A 19293-nucleotide genomic window follows, 5' to 3' on the forward strand; every position below is an offset into this window, starting at 1 on the left:
AAGACTGCAGAAAGAAAGAAATAGCTCCAGTTCAGCCATGCTTCCAGTAGTTACATTCATGCTGTTACTGATCTACATCATTGGATTGACCTTGAAATTTAGTTCCAGGTTTACCTCTGTTCTGCCCAAACCTGATTTTGTTATATAATGTATATAATACATTATGCTACTTTATAATTTACATGTATAATTTTTGCATCCAGACTGCTGAATCATGCAGCTGCAGATTTAGGATATTCTATCCAAATCCCAGCTTCATCTTCCAGATCTATTATGTGCATGGGATGGCTATGATTCCCACATGCCCCTGGCCCATGTATCTTGCCCTGAGTCCTGCATTTTGGACATTGACTGGCTCAGGAGTCTTGACTATACCTAAGCAGAATTTTATCCATACAGCTAGTCTGGATTCACAACAAAAGCAGATAGGGAGGGTGGACAGGCCCTGTCATTAGCAACACTGCTGAATCATAGTCCATGTTGTTCAACTGACCTCCAGAAAGCTTTGTACTCTCCCCACGCAAACTTGCTATCAGAGGCTGGTGAGCTGTTCATCTTCTAGCTTCTTAAAGTTCAGCACTCATTCATTCAAAATACTTCAACTTCATGATTGATGTCGGTTTACTAGTCATAGTTTTGTATGTGCTGTACGTGTGTGGTATTATATCATCTTTCTTGCTCTCAAATATCTGAACACCTGGAAAACATTAAAGCTTGCTGAGCTGTATTTGCCTGCCAAAACTACCCCCAAAAAATGCACCATGTGGCCAAGATGTTTTTGAGAAATGAAAATAAGGAGGCTTGCGGAAGAGACTCACTACTTATGCCTCTGAAAAATGATGCATCGGTCAGGAAGTGGAGGTGGCTGGTAATTCAGTTATTTTTCTTTTGAGTGGTTATGAAACACACAGTACTGTATTTCCAAATTTATTTAGAGTTTCGAATAGCAACTATTTAGTAGCCAGTAGCATATTCAAGTAGTAAGCATGTTCCTACCTGGACTGGGCTGCTGACAATGAAAAGCCTTCCATGAATTCTCCCTGAAGAGGCTTCAGGCTCTTGAAATGCAGATGTTCCTATTTGCATGGAGAACCTACCCAGAGCTGCAGTGGGAGACCAGCACTGCAGATCTGGTTTCTCTCCTCTTCCTTCTCACTTTCTCCTCCTCATCCTTCAGCCATACAACATGGCCTCTGCCAGCCTGAGTTCCGACGTTTCCACTGCTTGAAGGAGAATATAGCATGGGAGGTGGCGTTGACATTCGTAGCCCGAAACCTGACAGATTTACCAGCAGGAGTGTTAACGCCAGTCTCGCAGTGAGGGGTTGGCCACACACCTCTTCAGGCATCTCCTCGCCATACCCCACAGCGATTTAACTCAACAATTTGATGCAAAGGCACAGGGAGGCATGTGGGGAGGGGCTGCCACACATTTCCCCACCTGCAGTCGCTTCTGCACTTGCCAGATAATTTGTGTAAGTCTCATGGCTTTCCTTTAGGAAAACAAACAAACAAAAAACCCCAAACCAAAACCCAACCAAACAAAAAATCACTGTATTATTGCTGCTTAAAATCACAGCAGTGCCTCGACTTACCTGTAGTGCAATAGCCTGCTCATTATTTTTCAAAATTATAAGATTTTTCACAACAATTTAAACCCAAGAAAATTATAGAAAAATAGTAAACCTGTTCTCCTGTGGTGGCTTTTTTTATTTTTTTTTTTTTTTTTTTTTTTTTTTTAGTTTCTTCTTTCTGTTGTTTTGTTTGTTTTTAAATTTTGTCATCAAAATTATATGGAAGGCAACTATAAATTTCTTTTTTGGCTGCAATGTTGTGTTTTTTTTTTTTTTTCCCTTCCCGATCAAATTTCAATCCTTAAAAATGTATTTTGGGATAATCTATTTTTTGATTGCATGTCATGTGTTTCAATTTCTAAGTAGCTGGGGGGAAAATGGTAGGGAATATAGACATGCTCTTTAGCTTTTAAAAGAAAAAAGAGATCAAGCGTAGCATTTATAAATCTCAAAACTAGAGTTTTGATACTTCATAAATAAAAGATCACTTAAATTTTAATTTAAAATGCATGATGCTTCAAAGCTTTTGGGTGAAGAAGTCAGCAATTTATGACTTTACATTTAAGTATTAATTTGCAACATGCTAGGTGATGCTGTCTTTTTTCCTCAGAGTGACAAATACAATGGTTCTGCAATGTGACTAAATTGTCCTCCGTCAGTCTAAGTCAGTCTATTGCTATTTTAAAGTCAATTCAAGGACAACAGTAACTTCTCATAATGTGACTACTAGGATGTGGGACCAACAGTCTCAAAGCTGGGGCCTTAGAGAATGGTCACCCTTTGTCAAGGAGAATTCCTCTTGCTTGCGACTTGTTCTTGTCCAGACTCTTCCTTTTGAGCACTCAGCACTCAAAAAATAGCTATATACCTTGAAAAGAAGAGAAGCTGGGTTTGGAATTTAGAAATATGCAAATAGCTTGAATGCAAAGTTAAAACTTCCAGTGCTCATGGATCAAGCTAGACATGTTTTGTATTTTGAATTTTAGGAATCCGATCATGGGACACAAACTTGGTCGAATGCAACTTGGATCAAGAACTGAAACTTTTTGTCTCTCGCCATTCAGCTCGATTCTCTCCTGAAGTTCGAGGTGAGTTTTGGGAAGTGTTTGGCAAAGGTGTTTTGTTGGTTTAAGAGCAGTATTAATAAATATGTTGTAGAATTGCATGGCCCACTTTCATTTGTGATTCTTTACAATGAATATGTTTTTTTCTTTATTTGAAAGCATGAGTCAAAAATTACAATTTGATTTAACTTTCTCACAACCTAAACATAATCAGCCCTTTAGGTTAACTTCGTGTACATCACCATGATGAATTTGGTAGGAGATACTAGTTTTTAGGGCCACATTAAAGCTAAGCAAAACTCACTTCTCGTCTGAACAGTTTCTCTATGTAGCACCAACCTAGTAGTCCCAGAGACTGTAGCTTATTGTGGTAGGTAGAACACATACAAAAACTAACCTTAAAGATTAGCTCCACAGTTTGATAGAACCAGAAATGGAATCGGGGCTGTGCGCAAGTGCAGCTCAAGCCTTGTGTTTCTTCCCAAAGGGCTTTAATTCCCTTTCTTGATATGAAAAGGTGAAGGGATGGAGGGTCTGCCTATACCCACAGGAACTGTCTTTGTCTTGTATGAGGAAATTAGAAATTTGCATAGCTCATAAGACTAAATCTCTTTTGCTGCCTTTTCTTCAAGCCTGTTCTTCCTTTAGAGGATTCATACAATAAAGCAAAACAAAAAAAAACCCCAGTTTTGTGAAGTGTAAACTTTGATTTTATTCTGGTTGTATGGGAATCAACTGGTAAGTTTTTTAACATCGCATTACTTTAACACAAATGCTGAGTGAGCAACAGTGAAATCATTGTTTTTGTGTAAAAATAAATCACATTATCAAAGGAGCAGAGGTTGCTTTCGTTGGTGAAATCATCATGCCATGTGCACATTGAGCAGTACAACCTGGTGCTGATGAGTATTATAAATTTCAGTTTCGGGAAGATCTTTTAAGTGTGGTGGAAAAGGGCTATGAAATGCGGCATGCTACTACATCACATTCCTAGGGGTAGTGGCTATACACTGTTGACAAAGAGATCCTGATATCTCGATGGTTTTGAATAATGTACTGAAATGTATTCTGTAACTGATTCTTCCTCTGGTAGCATAAGTTATAGCAGTTTTTGGTGTATCTTCCCATATTTATAGACAGTAAAACATTGCCAGAGCTAAGAAAAAACTATCTACCTCTATGATTCTTCCACTGGTTTGAAAAGCAACAGAACCAATACAACAATACTCAGTGTGAAGATTTAAAGTCAAAGCATGTAATTCCTCGTTCACATGGAAGTAAACTCAGGCCTGGAATACCTATATTTAATTTTAATTTAAATGTCATTAAACTAGTTGAACTTCTCAGTGACCCTAGTTGCTTTGTTTTACAGAGAAGCTATTCTGATAAGTGGGATTAGCAGAATTTATCTTTAAGGAATGAAAGATACTATGCATCCCATTGTTAACATGTATGTGTTTTCCTTCAAAACTGCAGAGAGAAAAAAGATCCTGCACCTCTCCTTCAGCAAAAAATATTCTAGCATGCCTAACATCTGTTTCTATCTTGTTTAGATGACACTTCCTGATATAATTGCATGAATTAAAATAAATAAAATATTCTGCTTTCATATGATAAAATAAGATCATGTACCTCTTTTTTCAACAGAAAGATTATAGAATCATCTAGGAATTTTTCTCTAGGAATTGTATCTTTGGTTGTTTGGGGTTTTTTTTTCTTGTTTTTCTAGACTTGCCTGTTTAGTCTATCATTGTGTTGAATTACAGCTTAATTGCATTTGACTGGAATTCATCAACATCTCAGTGACAATCAGTAATGAATGTTTTTTTTTTCACCACTGCTCAATCTTTAAACAACAAGCTTCCAAAATCTATGTTGAAAGAGCATTAAAGGAGCCTGGAACTTGGATAAAGGGAGCATCGAGGAATAAAGCTAGCCTTCTTGAACAATTTATTACCTAAAATTTTTGTGGGGAGGATCATTGGCACCTCCGGAATCTCACTGCACAGATCAGAGGATCATTTATTTTAGTTTCTCTCTGTGGTTTTCTGATGTTGAATCTGCTTGAGGCTCCTTTGTATCCTCTCTATTGTTTGGAAGGGAGAACCGTTTTTTTGTTGCCACTTGTTAATAAAACGTCAGAATGTTTGATTTCTGCTACAACACACAAAGATTGAATGTTGAGCGTTCAACCAGTGAAATGGTCAACGTTCATACTAATGGGATGATTCTAAGTACGTATTCCCCTATGGTTCCAAACTCAGACATTCTGTGGAATTTGGGTAACTAGGTGATCTTTTGTCCAAGGAAAGTATTCCTCCAAAGTGACAGGGTAGTCTGTGGGATGTAATTAAACCAGCCTTTTTTTTCAGTCCTTTGAGACTGAACTCTTTGTGTGAGTCCCACATAAGGACAGTTTACTCTTGAGGAAGGGGCAGAGTCATCTCTTGTGTCTGCACAGCTCTTGGTGTAGTCAGGTCTGACTGCTAACTGAAGCCTGATTATCATGTTTAATTATGGTAATTGCAGTGCTGGGTCAGAACGTGTTTGTATGCTTTCCCAAGCAGCTTGAGGTTAAACACAGCAGCAATGGGAAGGGCAAGACTTTTCTCCAAAAGGAACCTTGGAGGAAGTGAGGCCAAGCCTGTCCCCATGCCATACACCCGCCATGCTGAAGGAGGGGCATGTGAGAGAATATATCTGTCAAAGCATTTGTGTGTTTTCACTTGAGGAATGTGAGGTTTCATCCTTTTCCCTGTGTAGTGAATAGCAATGCACATATTGATACTGCAGAAAGCATGACTGGAACCCAACAGTCTATTTGTGCTCTTTTCAAGGGAATGAATTGTCAGTGGTATTTGTGCATCCTATATTTGGTTGCTGGGCAATTTATGGATGATTTATGATTCCTGAAAAATAGGATTCAGAATGGAAATGGCAGCAGATCTTTTCTGATACCTTGTAAAGCAGCTGAGTTAGCAGTCTCATTAATAATACCAAATCTTGCAGAAATGTTGCTGTCAGGTGCTGGTGAAAAATGAGTAACAGAGCTTATTAACTGGTTGTCAAGACAACAGGCAGCATGACTTAAAATGGGTACTCCAGTGCTTGCCTCTTCTTTTTCTGTCATGTACTGATAACTTCCATCTTGTGTTAACATCACAAGGACAAAAACTTCAGACAATGAATTGTGTATCTGGTAGTGAGGCAGAGCAAGTGGAGAGAACTGTGAAAAGCTCTGTTGAAACTGCAGCTGTATCTACCAATCTTAATTAAAAAAAAAAAAGTTCAGCTGCATAAAGCAGCTTCACAAAAGATCAAGTAAATAGGTTTTGGGTTGGGGGTGTGGGAGGGTAAAACCATTGAGGGCCCTTTTGCAAGACTTCCACACCTGCTGTTTTGTCCCTCAGTTTCCACCTGGGGACACTTGACTGTTGCATTGGTGCACATTCAAGCCGTTGTCTAGATGAAATCTGTTGCGTTTTTCATATTATTGAAATAGCTGTTCAGTAGCTATTCACCCTTGACTTTCTAAGAAATGTTGCTCAACCAATGCACTGCGGTTACTTCGTACTTTGTCCTATTGGTATGAAGAGCATGTATCTGCGGAAGACATGTCTTCTCTCTGACCAGTACCAGGAGGTCTCCCATTGCCCATAACTCAGCAATTAGTAACTGCACTGGCTTAAGTGAATCCTTCCTTACCTGTGCTCAACGCTTTATTTTTACAAGCCTGCCCGTGGCCAGGGGGACCTTGGCAAATTGTAAGATGTATTTGGTGTCCCCTTGGCAACCACCTGCATCATTAGCTGTAGGCTTGCCTTCTTCAGGCTTCCTAAATAAGGTCATCGTTATCTGAAACTGTTGTTACATCCACAAGCCTTAACAGCTTTCATTCTGGAAGTTACCACTTCAAAAGTTACTGTTCAGGACTGTTAGTATCCTGGGGAAAATTTTTTTGTGGGGGAATTTTGGTCATTAACACCTAGAGCTTCATACTTTGCCAAAGTGGTGTATAGTCCCATTACCTTTGTTAAAGCAGATCTAAACTCAGTTAATATCACACCTAGCAGCTTGCAATGAGAGCTCATGGAGTTGCTGATAAAATCCAAAAGGGCGCGCTTTTAGTGCGGTCTTACTGAAAACTGCCATTCATTAAGATTTGTCAAGTAATTGGGCATAAGTTTTGCTCAAGTAAAACGAACATGAAAAGAGCTGACAAGTCAGGACTGGAATTTTCAGCTGGTATCAGAGCACCAGCACTAAGCACCTAGGAATTAATTTTGCTTAAAATCTCAAGTAGTCTGGTATACACATTTAGGGACATGTTCTAAATGAGTTTTCAGCTATTAGGGATCATAATAGCTATTGAGTGGAGTAATTTTAGCTCATTATATGTTTGGAGAGGTTAATTTCAGTTGGCTACCAGACTTTTTTTTGTGTCTCAAAGTATTTGTGCCTTGGAAGAGAGAAAATGGAGGCAGAACAGGACTTGAATAGGGAGTAGAGCTGACTCACGCTGTCGTGGCTGTGAATGGTGTCCCCGCGGGGCACTGCTGCTAGCGGTCCAGAGCCAAAGCCGTGGGGCTGCCCCACAGCGTGAGGGCAATGGGCTGGGGTCCACTCACGAGCTTTGGTGTGTGTGCTAGGATTTTGGTGGTGCAGGAGAGGATTACAGTGCAAGACCCTATATGTTTGGATGCATGAATTGTCAAAGCCTTCCTTTCTCAGCATCAACGAAAATTCCAGAGATGGATTAATAAGTGACTTCATACTATATTTTCTTTTTTTTTTGTTTTGCTTTTTTCAGTGAATAAGTTGTTGCACTTATGTGACAACTATTTTTGCACTGACTTGCATTTCTGTTCTTTTAGGAATGACTTCAAAGAAAATTAGCATGAGTTTACATTTCTGCCAAAACATCAGTACCTGCTGATGCTAAGATGTTAGAGTGAATTGGCAAAATGACTGAGAGGTTATTTTTAAATATCTTGGATCACAAGTACATACAATGAGTTCAGCAGTCTTAGAATAGCCCACATTTCATGGAAAAAGGTTTTTGGCCTGTGCAAGGCAGCTACCAGAGACATGGGATTAAGTTAGTTGTGAATAATGATAAAATTTTAACTCCATTATGAAATTTGAATCCCCATTCCTCTTTATTAGAATTACAATTTAGCATACCTAATGGCATATTCACAAGGGTTATTTTGTTAAGTGTTGTTTAACAAAAGCTTACAGAATTATGATTCTTAACTAGTCCCTAACATGACTGCTCAATCTTTCTTTCCTAACATTTTGTCTATGTGTGATGTCAGAAACTGAAGACTTAAATGACATTTTATTTTTGACCCTTGCCCAGTATCATTTACAGATGACCTACCTCACATCTCTTACATCATGGATTTATAATAAACGTGTAACCTGAACATCATTGCCACTTTTTAAATCTAGTTTCTGGTTGCCATGGGCAATATTTTTGTTGAATGTATGTTTTTCTTATTTTTGAGACTTGCTTTTAAAAAAAGTTGTCTGTGTTTTCTGCTTCTTTCTGGTACAGTTTGAGTCACTTTAGAGAAATATTAAATGTTTGTAACAGGACTTCATAATGAGAAAAAACTTGATACAAAGACTGCTGAAATAATTGGATTGGATTTTGGGTTAGAGGATATAATATCTAGTATTTTTAAGGTAGAACAAGGACCAAATTTTCACATAATGAGGGAGAAAGTGAACATTATATCCATCTAGAAAGAAGATAAAAATTGTGCTTTATTTGCACCACAGTATTCAGTAATAGGACCAGACCCAGGGAAGAAGAATTGAGTGACTGCTTGTCTCTGGGTAGAATGGGGAGCACATGTTCATCCCTGTTGCCAAATGCAGAATGAGAGTTTCCACTGTGGCTGATGCTATCAGCCTTCCAACAGCACGAGGAGCTCCAGCTGTCATCTGCCTCATAGAGACAAATGCAAGAGGTTTATTGGTGTTGGTCGCAGATCCAGGTGCCCCTGTCTGTGCGCTGCTGTGAGTGTCTCATAGAACCTCACAGTCCTTATGAGTAGATAGGGAAGATAGACACGTTAGTCAGTAATAGTCACAAATAGAAATCTGGATAGTTCTGTAACAGAGGCCCATGGTTTTACATGAAACCTCCAGATGGTCCCACCAAAAAGACATGATGGTTACTTCTGACTTATGATTGCTGGTGACAATCTGTTCCTACAGCTGAGAAGAAAAGCCAGTGGTTCAGATGAGCTGGGTTTTGCATGCTGTGTGTGCAGCGTAGATTCAGGAATGCAAGGACATGAATCTTCTGGTTCCTGTTTCCTCTACTGGTTGGCGTTGGTCTGTTCATGATTCAAAATTAGTTGCTGATACAAGACAAAATTAAGATTAAAAAAAAAAAGTATTAAAATAATAACTAACTCAGAAACAAATTTGTGTGAATTTCAGTATTATTTTAATGTTGCAACTTTAAGTATTTTGGTACTTGAGAGCTTTTCTGTAGTGGTGAGGTGAGTCACTGTCTTTTGTCCCTATGTCCTAATCTCTTGCATAGCGGGAGATATGCATAGTAACTGCATATGTCCTAATCTCTTGTTTGTGGGAGATTCTGCCCATCAGAACTCCGGTATGTTGAGGGTTTTATTTAAAACAAATAAACAAAACCCCATCCAAACCAACCAGCCAAAAAACCCACTTCCAATGAGATAAGCTGTATTCTGAGTCTGTGTAATCTCTAAGTGATTCTAATGAGGTACAGAGACTTTCACTTGGAAGTAAGCTCTCCCCTGCCAAAGGCAGCCTTTGGAAGCTAGTACAGTTCTATAGCTCTTCTGGAGAAAAGACTGATCCCAGCTTCGGCTTCCATGTCCTACATCACAAATGAGCTTTTATAGGTCTTTGAAGTTCTTTATGGTGGACTGGGTTCCCCTCCCACCCCTGAGACATAAGAGCAAAAGCAAGAAAACTAATGGGTCAAGATAAAGATGGCTTAATAAGTGAAGGAAAGAAGAAAAAAAAAAAAACAACAAGCAAAGCAAAAGAAATCACTTACCACCTCACACAGGCAGAGCAACGCCCAGCCAGTCTCTGAAGAACATCCACCTTGGAAACAAAACCCCTACTTCCTTCCTGTACTCCAGGTTTTGTTCTCAAGCATGTTATCATATAGTATGGAACATCCCTTTGGCCAACTTGCTGTAGCTGTCCCAGCTCTGTCTCCACTGAAATTCTTGTCCACCCCCAGCCTACTCACTGGTGGGCAGAGTGGGGCGAAAGAAAGCCTGGATGCTGTGCAAGCACTGCTCAGCAACGGACAAAACACTGGTGTGTTAGCAGCACTCTTTTAGACACAGATCCAAAACAACACCTTACTGGTGGCTGTGAAGAAAGTTAAGTCGATCCCAGTCAGATCCAGTACACTCTTCTAGAAAGGCTTGTTTCTTAATATCTATATGTGTATCCATTAACAAGAACAGGACTCCAGTCTTGGATGAGTCCTTTCAAAAGACCCTTATGAAAGGATTGAAGTTTCCTGGATCCTTGTAGATCTGAGGAAATTGGCATAATGAAAATTTCCCCAGACACCTGAGACAGACAAGGCAGACTAGAAAAAAATATTAAAACAGGGATGAGGGAAGCCTTGATTTTAGGTTTGTTTTTTTTTTTTTCAAGCCATGCTTTTTGGCTGGCACCATTGCTGAGCTTCAGGGAAATAAGATGAAGTTTGACAGACCTCTAAGAAAACACACCAACTAGAGGGCTCTTGCTTCTGATCTTGTGATTCTGAAACATCCAGTGCACATCCTGGCATGGGCACGACGGCCACCCAACATGCTTTCTTAACCTCAGACTGTGTCCTGAAGTTTTCTTGGTCTTCCAGAACCTGCTCAGAGTTTAGACAAGCTGAAAAAATATGAATTAAAATATATTTCCTATGTGACCAGTACTTTAAATAGATATAGAAGGCAATGCCTTCCAGAGTATCTCTGGATAGGATTTAATGCTTGTCGCAAGCTAATAATTTAATGGCATTTTTTATAGTAATTTGTCTAGGACTACGGAGTTTTTCAAACTTATCATAGTAACTGCAAAGCTCAGATTCTAAAAGACTTGTAAGATTTAAATGTTTTTCAATACTAAATAGGTTTTTGTACATTTAACATTTCCTAGCAACTTCATATATTTTAATCTTTCTGTACATTTTTTCAATAATTGTATTACAGGATGCCATTCTTATTATATTTCAATCTACTATTTATAAAAAAGCTTGAAATGTGTGTGTCTTTGGTTTTTTTAATTTGCCTTTTATTGTGTCCTACAACATGTATTGCTGGGTCAAATGAAAAACATACCACCTTTCAACACAACATATGGAAGACATGGAAGTCACCAAAAAGAAATCCAAATGGAGATGGTGTATTATTTAAATAGCTCTTTTAAAAAGTCAGAATGGGCTCCTTTGATCATAGCACTATCTCAAATGCATAAATAGTCTGTCTGCACCAATTGTATTCCTGAAAAGTCCCTAGTGGGAATAGTTGCTCTGCATCTAGCAACCCTCTATAACTATTAAAGCCTGTAATTACAGCAAGAATTAAAATTTGTCTCCAGCTTTGGTGGGATAATGTCACTGTATGTCAAGTAGAGGATTATCACATGGAGGGAGACCTTGCTGACATTCTCATTTTGTGTTGAACAAGGGGGTCTGATAGTATTATTCTGTTATGAGGAGCTGTTGAGTGGGGAAAACTCATTTACTGGGCTATGCTAATGGGTGTGGGTGCTCCACAACCATTCACAGACAGTAATGACAGGAAAGAGGATATGGAAAGCATTCAGGTTTCCTTAAACAGTATAGATTTATTGTTCAGTCTACTGAACGACATAATACAATGATGCATTAGAGCTGTACTTACCAAAAAAGGTATAGTTTTGACCTCAAGATTGATCAATGGCCTGTGTTCTCCCTTTGTAATTAAGTTGGTTTGAACTGAAAGCAAATCCCAAGCCAAAGAACCAGTTTGTTGCAGAGAATCTGGAAGAAACTTGGAGATTTACTTGATTTGCAGAGTTGATGCTCCTCAAACTTTCAGTCCATTCCTAAATTGAGTCTTTTTCCCTGATTATGTTGGAGGCAGCTGGGCATCTACAAAATCACCTGTGTCCTCCCATGCTTTTCAGCCCTTCCTAGAGTGCTTTGAGTTTTTAACACAGTGCCTGCCTCTTTTCAGGTGGGTAGTAGTGTGTGTGGTATGTTCAGCTCAATGCAACGTCCTGGTCCTGGCACAGTAATACCTTCTTCTTTACTGTCTTGACTTGCAGTCACAAAAAAGGCAGGGATGACTTTTAAAGAAGAGGCCATGCTAAAAGCTTGCTTTCATCATTGGAAGTGAAAGAGTGGTGGTGCAAGGCAGCTAAGTATGACCAACTCCAGACAAGCTGGTGCCTCTACAAGGACAGTGCAGCCCCAGACTTTAGTCCCTGGGAGCAGAATGATCTCAGCGACAAGCCTCTCAGGAGAGCATTATAAGGGTCTAATCACACCAGCCCTTAGCTTCGCCACAGCTCTGAGTTGGCAGGACCCTACTGCCATTTTTCAGAGAGAGCTTTGGTGTGCCTGCAAGGGCAGTTTTTGCATTGACAAAGCATACAACAAAAAACTCTATGTTCTGACACTAAAATCCAAAACTATTTTTCCCATTTTTCTGATTTTTTTTTTGTTTGTTTGTTTCTTTGGCTTATTTTAAACATAGTATCCTATTCCTTCTGCTTTCCTAAAATGACTGAAATGCTGAGTCTTGATATTAGCAGATGTTTTCAAGACTACAGAGAAGCTTGGATTCATCCTAGATGACACTTTTCTTCCCTTCCACATGCTGTTCTTCCTGCAGTCTACCTACATGTCACAGTAAGTGGCAGTAATCTAATGGTAAGATGTGAATGGCATATTGTCAGAACTGGCACTTCAAGGATTGCTGCCTTTCTTGGAGTCACACCACAGCAACAACAAAGGAATGTTTACTTTTTGGAGATAAAAGTTTAGGAAAAGCTGTGGTCAGATATGTCTCTGCTCACAAATGCACAAATGATGTTTTGTGGTTTTTTCTCCTACTTCTGTTTTTTTTCTCTGCTATTAAATATCTTGGATGTTACTTCTGCCACTTCTAACTTTTTGCTGGTCTTCCTTTTGAGCAGATTGCTGTCTTTTTGTCAGTGATTGTTACCTTAATCTAGGAAATGATCAATTTAGATTTAGACCAAAGTCTTTGCTGAACCCCCACCAAATATTACTCCCCGTACAATTCCATGTTTGACTTACTTACGAAGACGGGACGCTGTCAGAGAACACTAGGTCAATATTAAACCAACTGCTTTTCATTAGATAGACTGGGTTACCTGGCTGTTGGCTAGGTGTAAACTGGACACAATTTCATCAACGATCACTGGGGGAAAAAAAGACAACATATTTTCACACCAGCAGAGATATAGCTTGTGTGGATCAGCCTTGCCATACCACCAGGACAACAGTTACTTTGTAAGTGGAGTTAATAATACAGATATTCTCCACTGGGATTAATATTCGTGACTGAATCAACATTGGCCGAGTAAAGCTTAGAATCATGGTTGCTGTAGCTGACAGCACAATAACAAACAGACTCACTGCAGGGTTTGATGCTTTTTCAGATTTTAGTTTCAGAAGTTTAGACTCTGAATAGTCTATATTTATTTTTTTTATATTTATTTTTTATATTTATTTATTTATATATTTATTTATATATTTTATATATATTTATATATTTATTTATATTTAAATATTTAAAGAACTCTTGAGAGTCAATTTTGAGATCCCATGAAATAAAAGAAAGCATAGGAAAGTATGAACAATTGCAGTCTTGCATCTTTATTCATACTTTCTCATTATTTCTATCTTTTAAACAGTTATTTTTTTTCAAACATTAGCCTTTTCCAGTACAAAATTAAGTTGTAGTTATACTTTTCAGGTTCAGAACTAATAGAACTAATTCCCACTAAAATTTCTACACAAAATTCAACTTCATATCATTCAGTTAATTGATCTAAAAAACTTGAAATAAGCAATAAAACAAAACAAAACAAAAACCCAACCCAAACGAACTAACAATCCACATTATATTTTCTTACCCTTTCCCTTATTTGGAAATTGCCTGCCACAGAATTATGCTCCCTTGTGCTTTATTTTGCCAGTAGATGGCATTCTCAATGTCCATACTCACTTCAGTGCAGTAGACGAGCACATGCTGAAGTCAGAATGAATATTTCTGTAGTATTTTTGGGTAGTAGTACTTAATGTGAGACATATGCTTCTATTTTGCTCTGAGATTTCGCTTGGAGTTTAAATTTCAGGCACTTCCTCTCTGTTGAATGCGAAAGACGAATCCCTCAGTGTGAAATGAGCTCAACAAACTTCAGGTGTCTCATAGTCAATGGAGGAAAAGCAGAGTATAGCTGATGCAGGACAAGAGCTGTCTCAGTTTGAAGACCACAGATAGTGATCATTTATGATAATGTATAACACTACATTAACTTTGCATAGCCAGTAGAGGGAAAAGCAAGATCATTATACACATAGCTACATAAATAGCTGCATAAATTAACACACGCTGTAAGATACATCTGGCGAAATCAGCCTTACAGATAGTGTATTCTCTGTATTTTCAGGATGTTTCCAACAGACCTGAGCTTCCTCTGTTTTGAAGCTGCAACATAATCACACCGAGACATGTGGCAGTGCCTCTTCTTCCATGGTGAATTTTGAGCACAGAGTGGAATAAAAGACCTGAGACCTATGCAAGTAGACTCAGACTCACTTGTCAAGTTTAGTGTATCTCAGGTTTTTCCCCTGTCTCAGTCTGTGCTGACTGTCTGTTAGGAATATAGGAATACAGTAGCATGTAGTTTGACAAAGCGTTTCAGTATTGTCTGTCTAAAAATACCTGTTCATACAAGTTAAATCCCTGTGTGGCCTTTTGCCTTTCTTAGGGATGAACAACAACAAAAAAAATCACAGCCTTCTAAGTGACTGTAGAACACATGATGTGTCCTAAATCAAGAGACCTGAAATTTATTCCTCAACTCTGTCCCTCAACTACATAAAGACTGACTATGAGTGTCACACTCAGATGCTGTGGACAATCCCTGATCTGGATTATTCAGTTGCAGGGACATAATGACATTTAATTCCTTTTGTCGTGCTTTAGCTTCCCATCGAGGACTGCTTTGCCAAGTGTGCCAGCAGGGAATATAACATTAGTGATTTATGCAGCATGGTCTTCATTAGAATTCAAAATGAGGCCACCAACTCTCTTCAAATAAGCTACCAGCCAGATGTTAGAAAGTAATCACTACAGGGATCACTCAACTTGATAACACTAAAGATGAAAAGCTGAGATTAGCCATTCACCAATTTGTGTAACTCCTTCAGATTTCTGAGTTCATTAAAAACCCAAACAAAACCAAACAACAATATGAGGACCATTTTATGACACTGAACACCTGCATACATCTGCATGGGTAAAACCTTTTGATACATGCAAATACAGGTAAATGGACATTCAAGTACTTTTCAGTTGATGTAATTGTGGGCAAAGTAGCAGGGCTTTGGATGCTCCCTGGGAGCAGCTGTCTGTTACCACTTATGAAAAAAAAAAAAACAACCCACACAACAAAGAAAAACCCTCAAAATGCCCAAAACATAGCCAGTAGTTTGTCTTAAATTGTGATTACTGCATCACTTTGAGAAATTCTGCTTTTGACAGGTATAAATTATGAGTAATTCTACTGAAAACGGAAGAATCCCTCCAGATCTACCCCGTTGTATGCTAGGGAAATGTTGAAGGGCTGTTGCAGAATTGCGACTTGTAGATCCCACCTATAGACAATTGGAGGGAAGTGGTTGTGGGAAGCCAGTCTACACTTTGGAACACGCTTCTACATAAAACGAAATGCAGCACTGCTGGGTTGCTGTGGTGCCACTAGAAATAAAGCCCGACAATTCTGTCCTATGGTTTCCTTGCAAGTCTGGGCAGTGCTGGAGTTAGCTATAAATTGTCAGACTTCCATTAGGCTTAAACCTCTTGGACGCTGATTGTCTGAGCAAAGAGTAAGCCAAGCTGGTGAAATATTGTCTGCCATGTCTAACAAAGCTCCAAGTCAAGTGAGAGTGAAATGCTTCTAAGCGCTGCCACGTGTCTGTGGAAATGTGTGCCTTACAGTTACTAAAACATTCTTGCCAATCCTAAATCCAGGAATGCTTACAGGGTGGAAGTTAAAATGTCATGGGGATATGAAGTAAATTACATTTCGATTAACCCTCTGAGTTTACTTTAGTGACTGACAGAACCTTCAAATCCTGAGGGAAGAGAAGTGGCAAGGAGAAGTCTTTTAGTCTTTCACCTTTTGTCACCTCTGCTGTGCCACCCGCGCCTCTGTGTGGCTGCTTATCTCATGGCTGAGGGTTAGTTAGAAGGCTTGGAGGCTGAAGTTGTGAAAGGGTATTTAAATTGTATTGGTCTGGATTATGATCTGGTGGAGTTCCTTAGCATGCGGACAGAATTCGTGCTCCTCTCCGCCTCTCTTCCAAGAGCTCACCACTTCAGGGCATTTCCATACTCTGGTAGATCTGTTGTGCCTTATGGGCTTGGCCTGCATTTTCATATTAACATAGTTTAATTAGGCAAGGAGAGATTGCTGTGTTTCCAGAATGATCTATGGATACGATAGATCAATATTTATTACAAAGATTCTTTCAAATAAATGTCTGCTCCATTAGACAGGTTTGCTCATTCAGAAGCCCTAGAGCCATTTAAGAAACAATTAAACCCTCTCTGGTGTGAAGCAGAATATTAAAAAGGATTAACGCTGGTAGACCATGTATTCTCTCTGGTTTTGACTGCGTTCCTGTGCCTTGCTATTCTCATTTGATATGTAGGTTTTATAGAGGGGGTTGGGTTCAGGGGCCACTGCCCATCCCTCGCATCAGTGTAAAGGGAGAATGTAAAGTGGGTTAAGGCACTGCCTAAAAATGATCAAGCCTGAACAGAAATATGCAGCTGTAGATGCATATACAGCTCCATAAAATTTATCCTGATTATCCAAATTTGATGTGAGAGGTGAGTATGAAGTGGTCCAGCCTCTTCAACACCTGTGTGAGCAGCCAGGTCTACAGTGGCCATCCAGCAAATGCCACATGAGGACAACTTGCATGATCAGGTCATTGTTGATCATTTTTTCCCCCAGATTTTTCTTTTTATTTTTCAAATTAATTTTAGTGCTGTGTGCAAGGGAAGCAGTTTTCCCTTTAGGAAAGATGTTGGAAGAATGTGCAAGATCTGTTCATTTGTGAGGATTCACAACAGACCTGAAACAGAAACCATGAATCAAAACTTTTCAACAGAAAAAGTCAAGGTGAATGACTTTGTGGTATCAACTAATAGGAAGAAATTATATAATTTGTACAGAAAACAAACATTTCCCTTTCTAAGTTTTGTGGAATTTGTATTCTGCATGGTTGAGTTTGATACTCATGTTATTGTACATATTCCTCATATATGATATTATTTAATATATGTTTATAAAACTATATATTGTAAAGATTACTGTTTTAAAATTTGCATTTTTGAGGTTAATGTCTTGTGAACTACACAGTAATGTAACTTTGTAAATCTGTAGCCATTTAAAAAAAATGCAGTAAGAACCACAATCACCAAGTTAAAAATTATGCTTAAACTGGCGAATACAGGTGATTTGACTAATTCAGCATAAATGAATCTTCCTTTTCTTTGCTGTAGTCTTCAAATATAAATGGAATTTGTAGCAAGAAAAGTCTTGCATCCAAAATTGCTCCTTTTGGAAATCAGTCAGAATTTTGCTCTTGATTCCAGTGAAGGCAGGATTAACCCCAACATTATGGAATTATTCCTGTTCTCCAGAGATAAGTACCTTTTTCTTAAGTTAAGAAGGAATAATTGTGCATTTGTACAACTTAGAACTATCATCAGACATAGGTTAGTTGATTAACATCTATTAAGGGTTCATCTTTTAGTATAACTCCCTCAGAAAACTTAGTGTGCTGGACTTAAAATGTTTCACGGTTCAAATGCAAAAACCAAAATTAATGCAACTCTGCCTATCATACAAGACAGTGGAAGCCTCCAATGGACGCCTAATTGCAATCTTTACATTTCTTTGTCGAGAGAAAACATTAAAACTCACAGAATTCCTCTTCCCAAAACAAGAGAAAATAAATTAAATACTGAGTTATTTTAGTCTCGGGGGTGGGGGGGAGGAGGGGAAGGGAAATGCAGATATATTGGTATCATATTCCTTTAAGCTTCTCCTTGCATTTTTTTTTTTTAATTATGATGATCCTAAAATTGTACTTGAGTTGTGTTCATTTAATTCTGGGTGAGTTAAAAGTCTCACCAATGCCGACACTTTGTCATTCTAATGAAGTACAATTCATGAGTGTCTGTAATTACACAGCCTGTGTGCAATCAGCAAGATTTCTAAAGAGAGTGTACCACATCTAAAATAACATTTTCTTCATTGCATAGTCTAATTTCACCTGACATTTTGCCAGCCAGGGCACAAGCTTTCTGCAGGAAGCAGCAGAGAATCTAGTCTCCTTTAGACTAAAGAAGGTGGAAAATTAAGTTATTATAAATCTGCTTCTAATTATGTTAATGAAATATCACATCATGTAGATTGACCTGCTGTAGATCTTAGATATTTCTTTTATTATTTTAGTAATTTGCTCTATTTGTTATGCATGAAAAATGCTTTTGATAACCCATGTTGATCATACTTGCTAATGAACCAATGCCTACAATTATTGCACTTAAGAATATATCTTCAGAACATAAAATGTTAGAGGATTGATAATGAGCACAACAGTAGCTGAAGACACTGATTAATTTAATCAGGGTTATTTTGCCTGATGCTGTATAGGAGGATACCACTGGAAAATGCTGACTATTTAACCTGTGGCTATGTGTTTAGGGAAAAAAATCAGTTCAGCCAGCTTGTTTCAGAAACATTGGTAACGCAAAATGCTTCCTCCATTATAAAGGCAGTACATATTTACTGCTTTGTTCAGATCAATTTATTATGAAGCATTGTGACACTTTGTACTGTGAATGTTAATAGTGTCCGGAGGCATCCACATAAAAATTGCTCACTTAATTTTCACTGGATTACTTTTCTCCCTTAAAAAAACAATAATTTAAAGATAAGTGGAAATCTCCAGTAGCTTGCAAATGTCCCTTTTCAGTAGTTATTACCTAATTTTCAAAGATAAATATTTTAAAATATAGCTTCAGATTTCTTTTTTTTTTTTAATTTACGTGGAAAATTGAATATTTATAACTAGTTCTCTCAGTTCTGCAAAAGCAATGTGATTGTCGTCAAAGGATACAGGCCATTTTTTAAGGTAAATTTTCCGACAACCCAACTGTTTGAACAAAAATGAGTAATAAACACAACTTGCACTAGGCTGGTCACTTCTATTGTCAAAAAAAGGGGCCCAGCAAAACACTTAGATCTATGTGGTTGGAAACCAGACGCATAAAAGGCATACTTTGTCATTGAGATGGATATTGCTAATGGAATTGC

The 19293-nt window shown here is 38.4% G+C and overlaps 1 protein-coding gene across 1 annotated transcript in view; it reads left to right on the top strand.

Moving 5' to 3' along the window:
* Positions 1-19293, top strand: part of MAP1B (microtubule associated protein 1B) — a 65783-nt gene that overhangs the window by 2715 nt on the left and 43775 nt on the right. The window contains exon 2 of the mRNA XM_065047275.1: positions 2560-2661. Within this exon, the coding sequence (XP_064903347.1) occupies positions 2560-2661 (102 nt within the window). The remainder of the gene's footprint in view (positions 1-2559; positions 2662-19293) is intronic.

The sequence above is a fragment of the Columba livia genome, chromosome Z (assembly GCF_036013475.1).
Source record: "Columba livia isolate bColLiv1 breed racing homer chromosome Z, bColLiv1.pat.W.v2, whole genome shotgun sequence".
Taxonomy (NCBI): Eukaryota; Metazoa; Chordata; class Aves; order Columbiformes; family Columbidae; genus Columba; species Columba livia.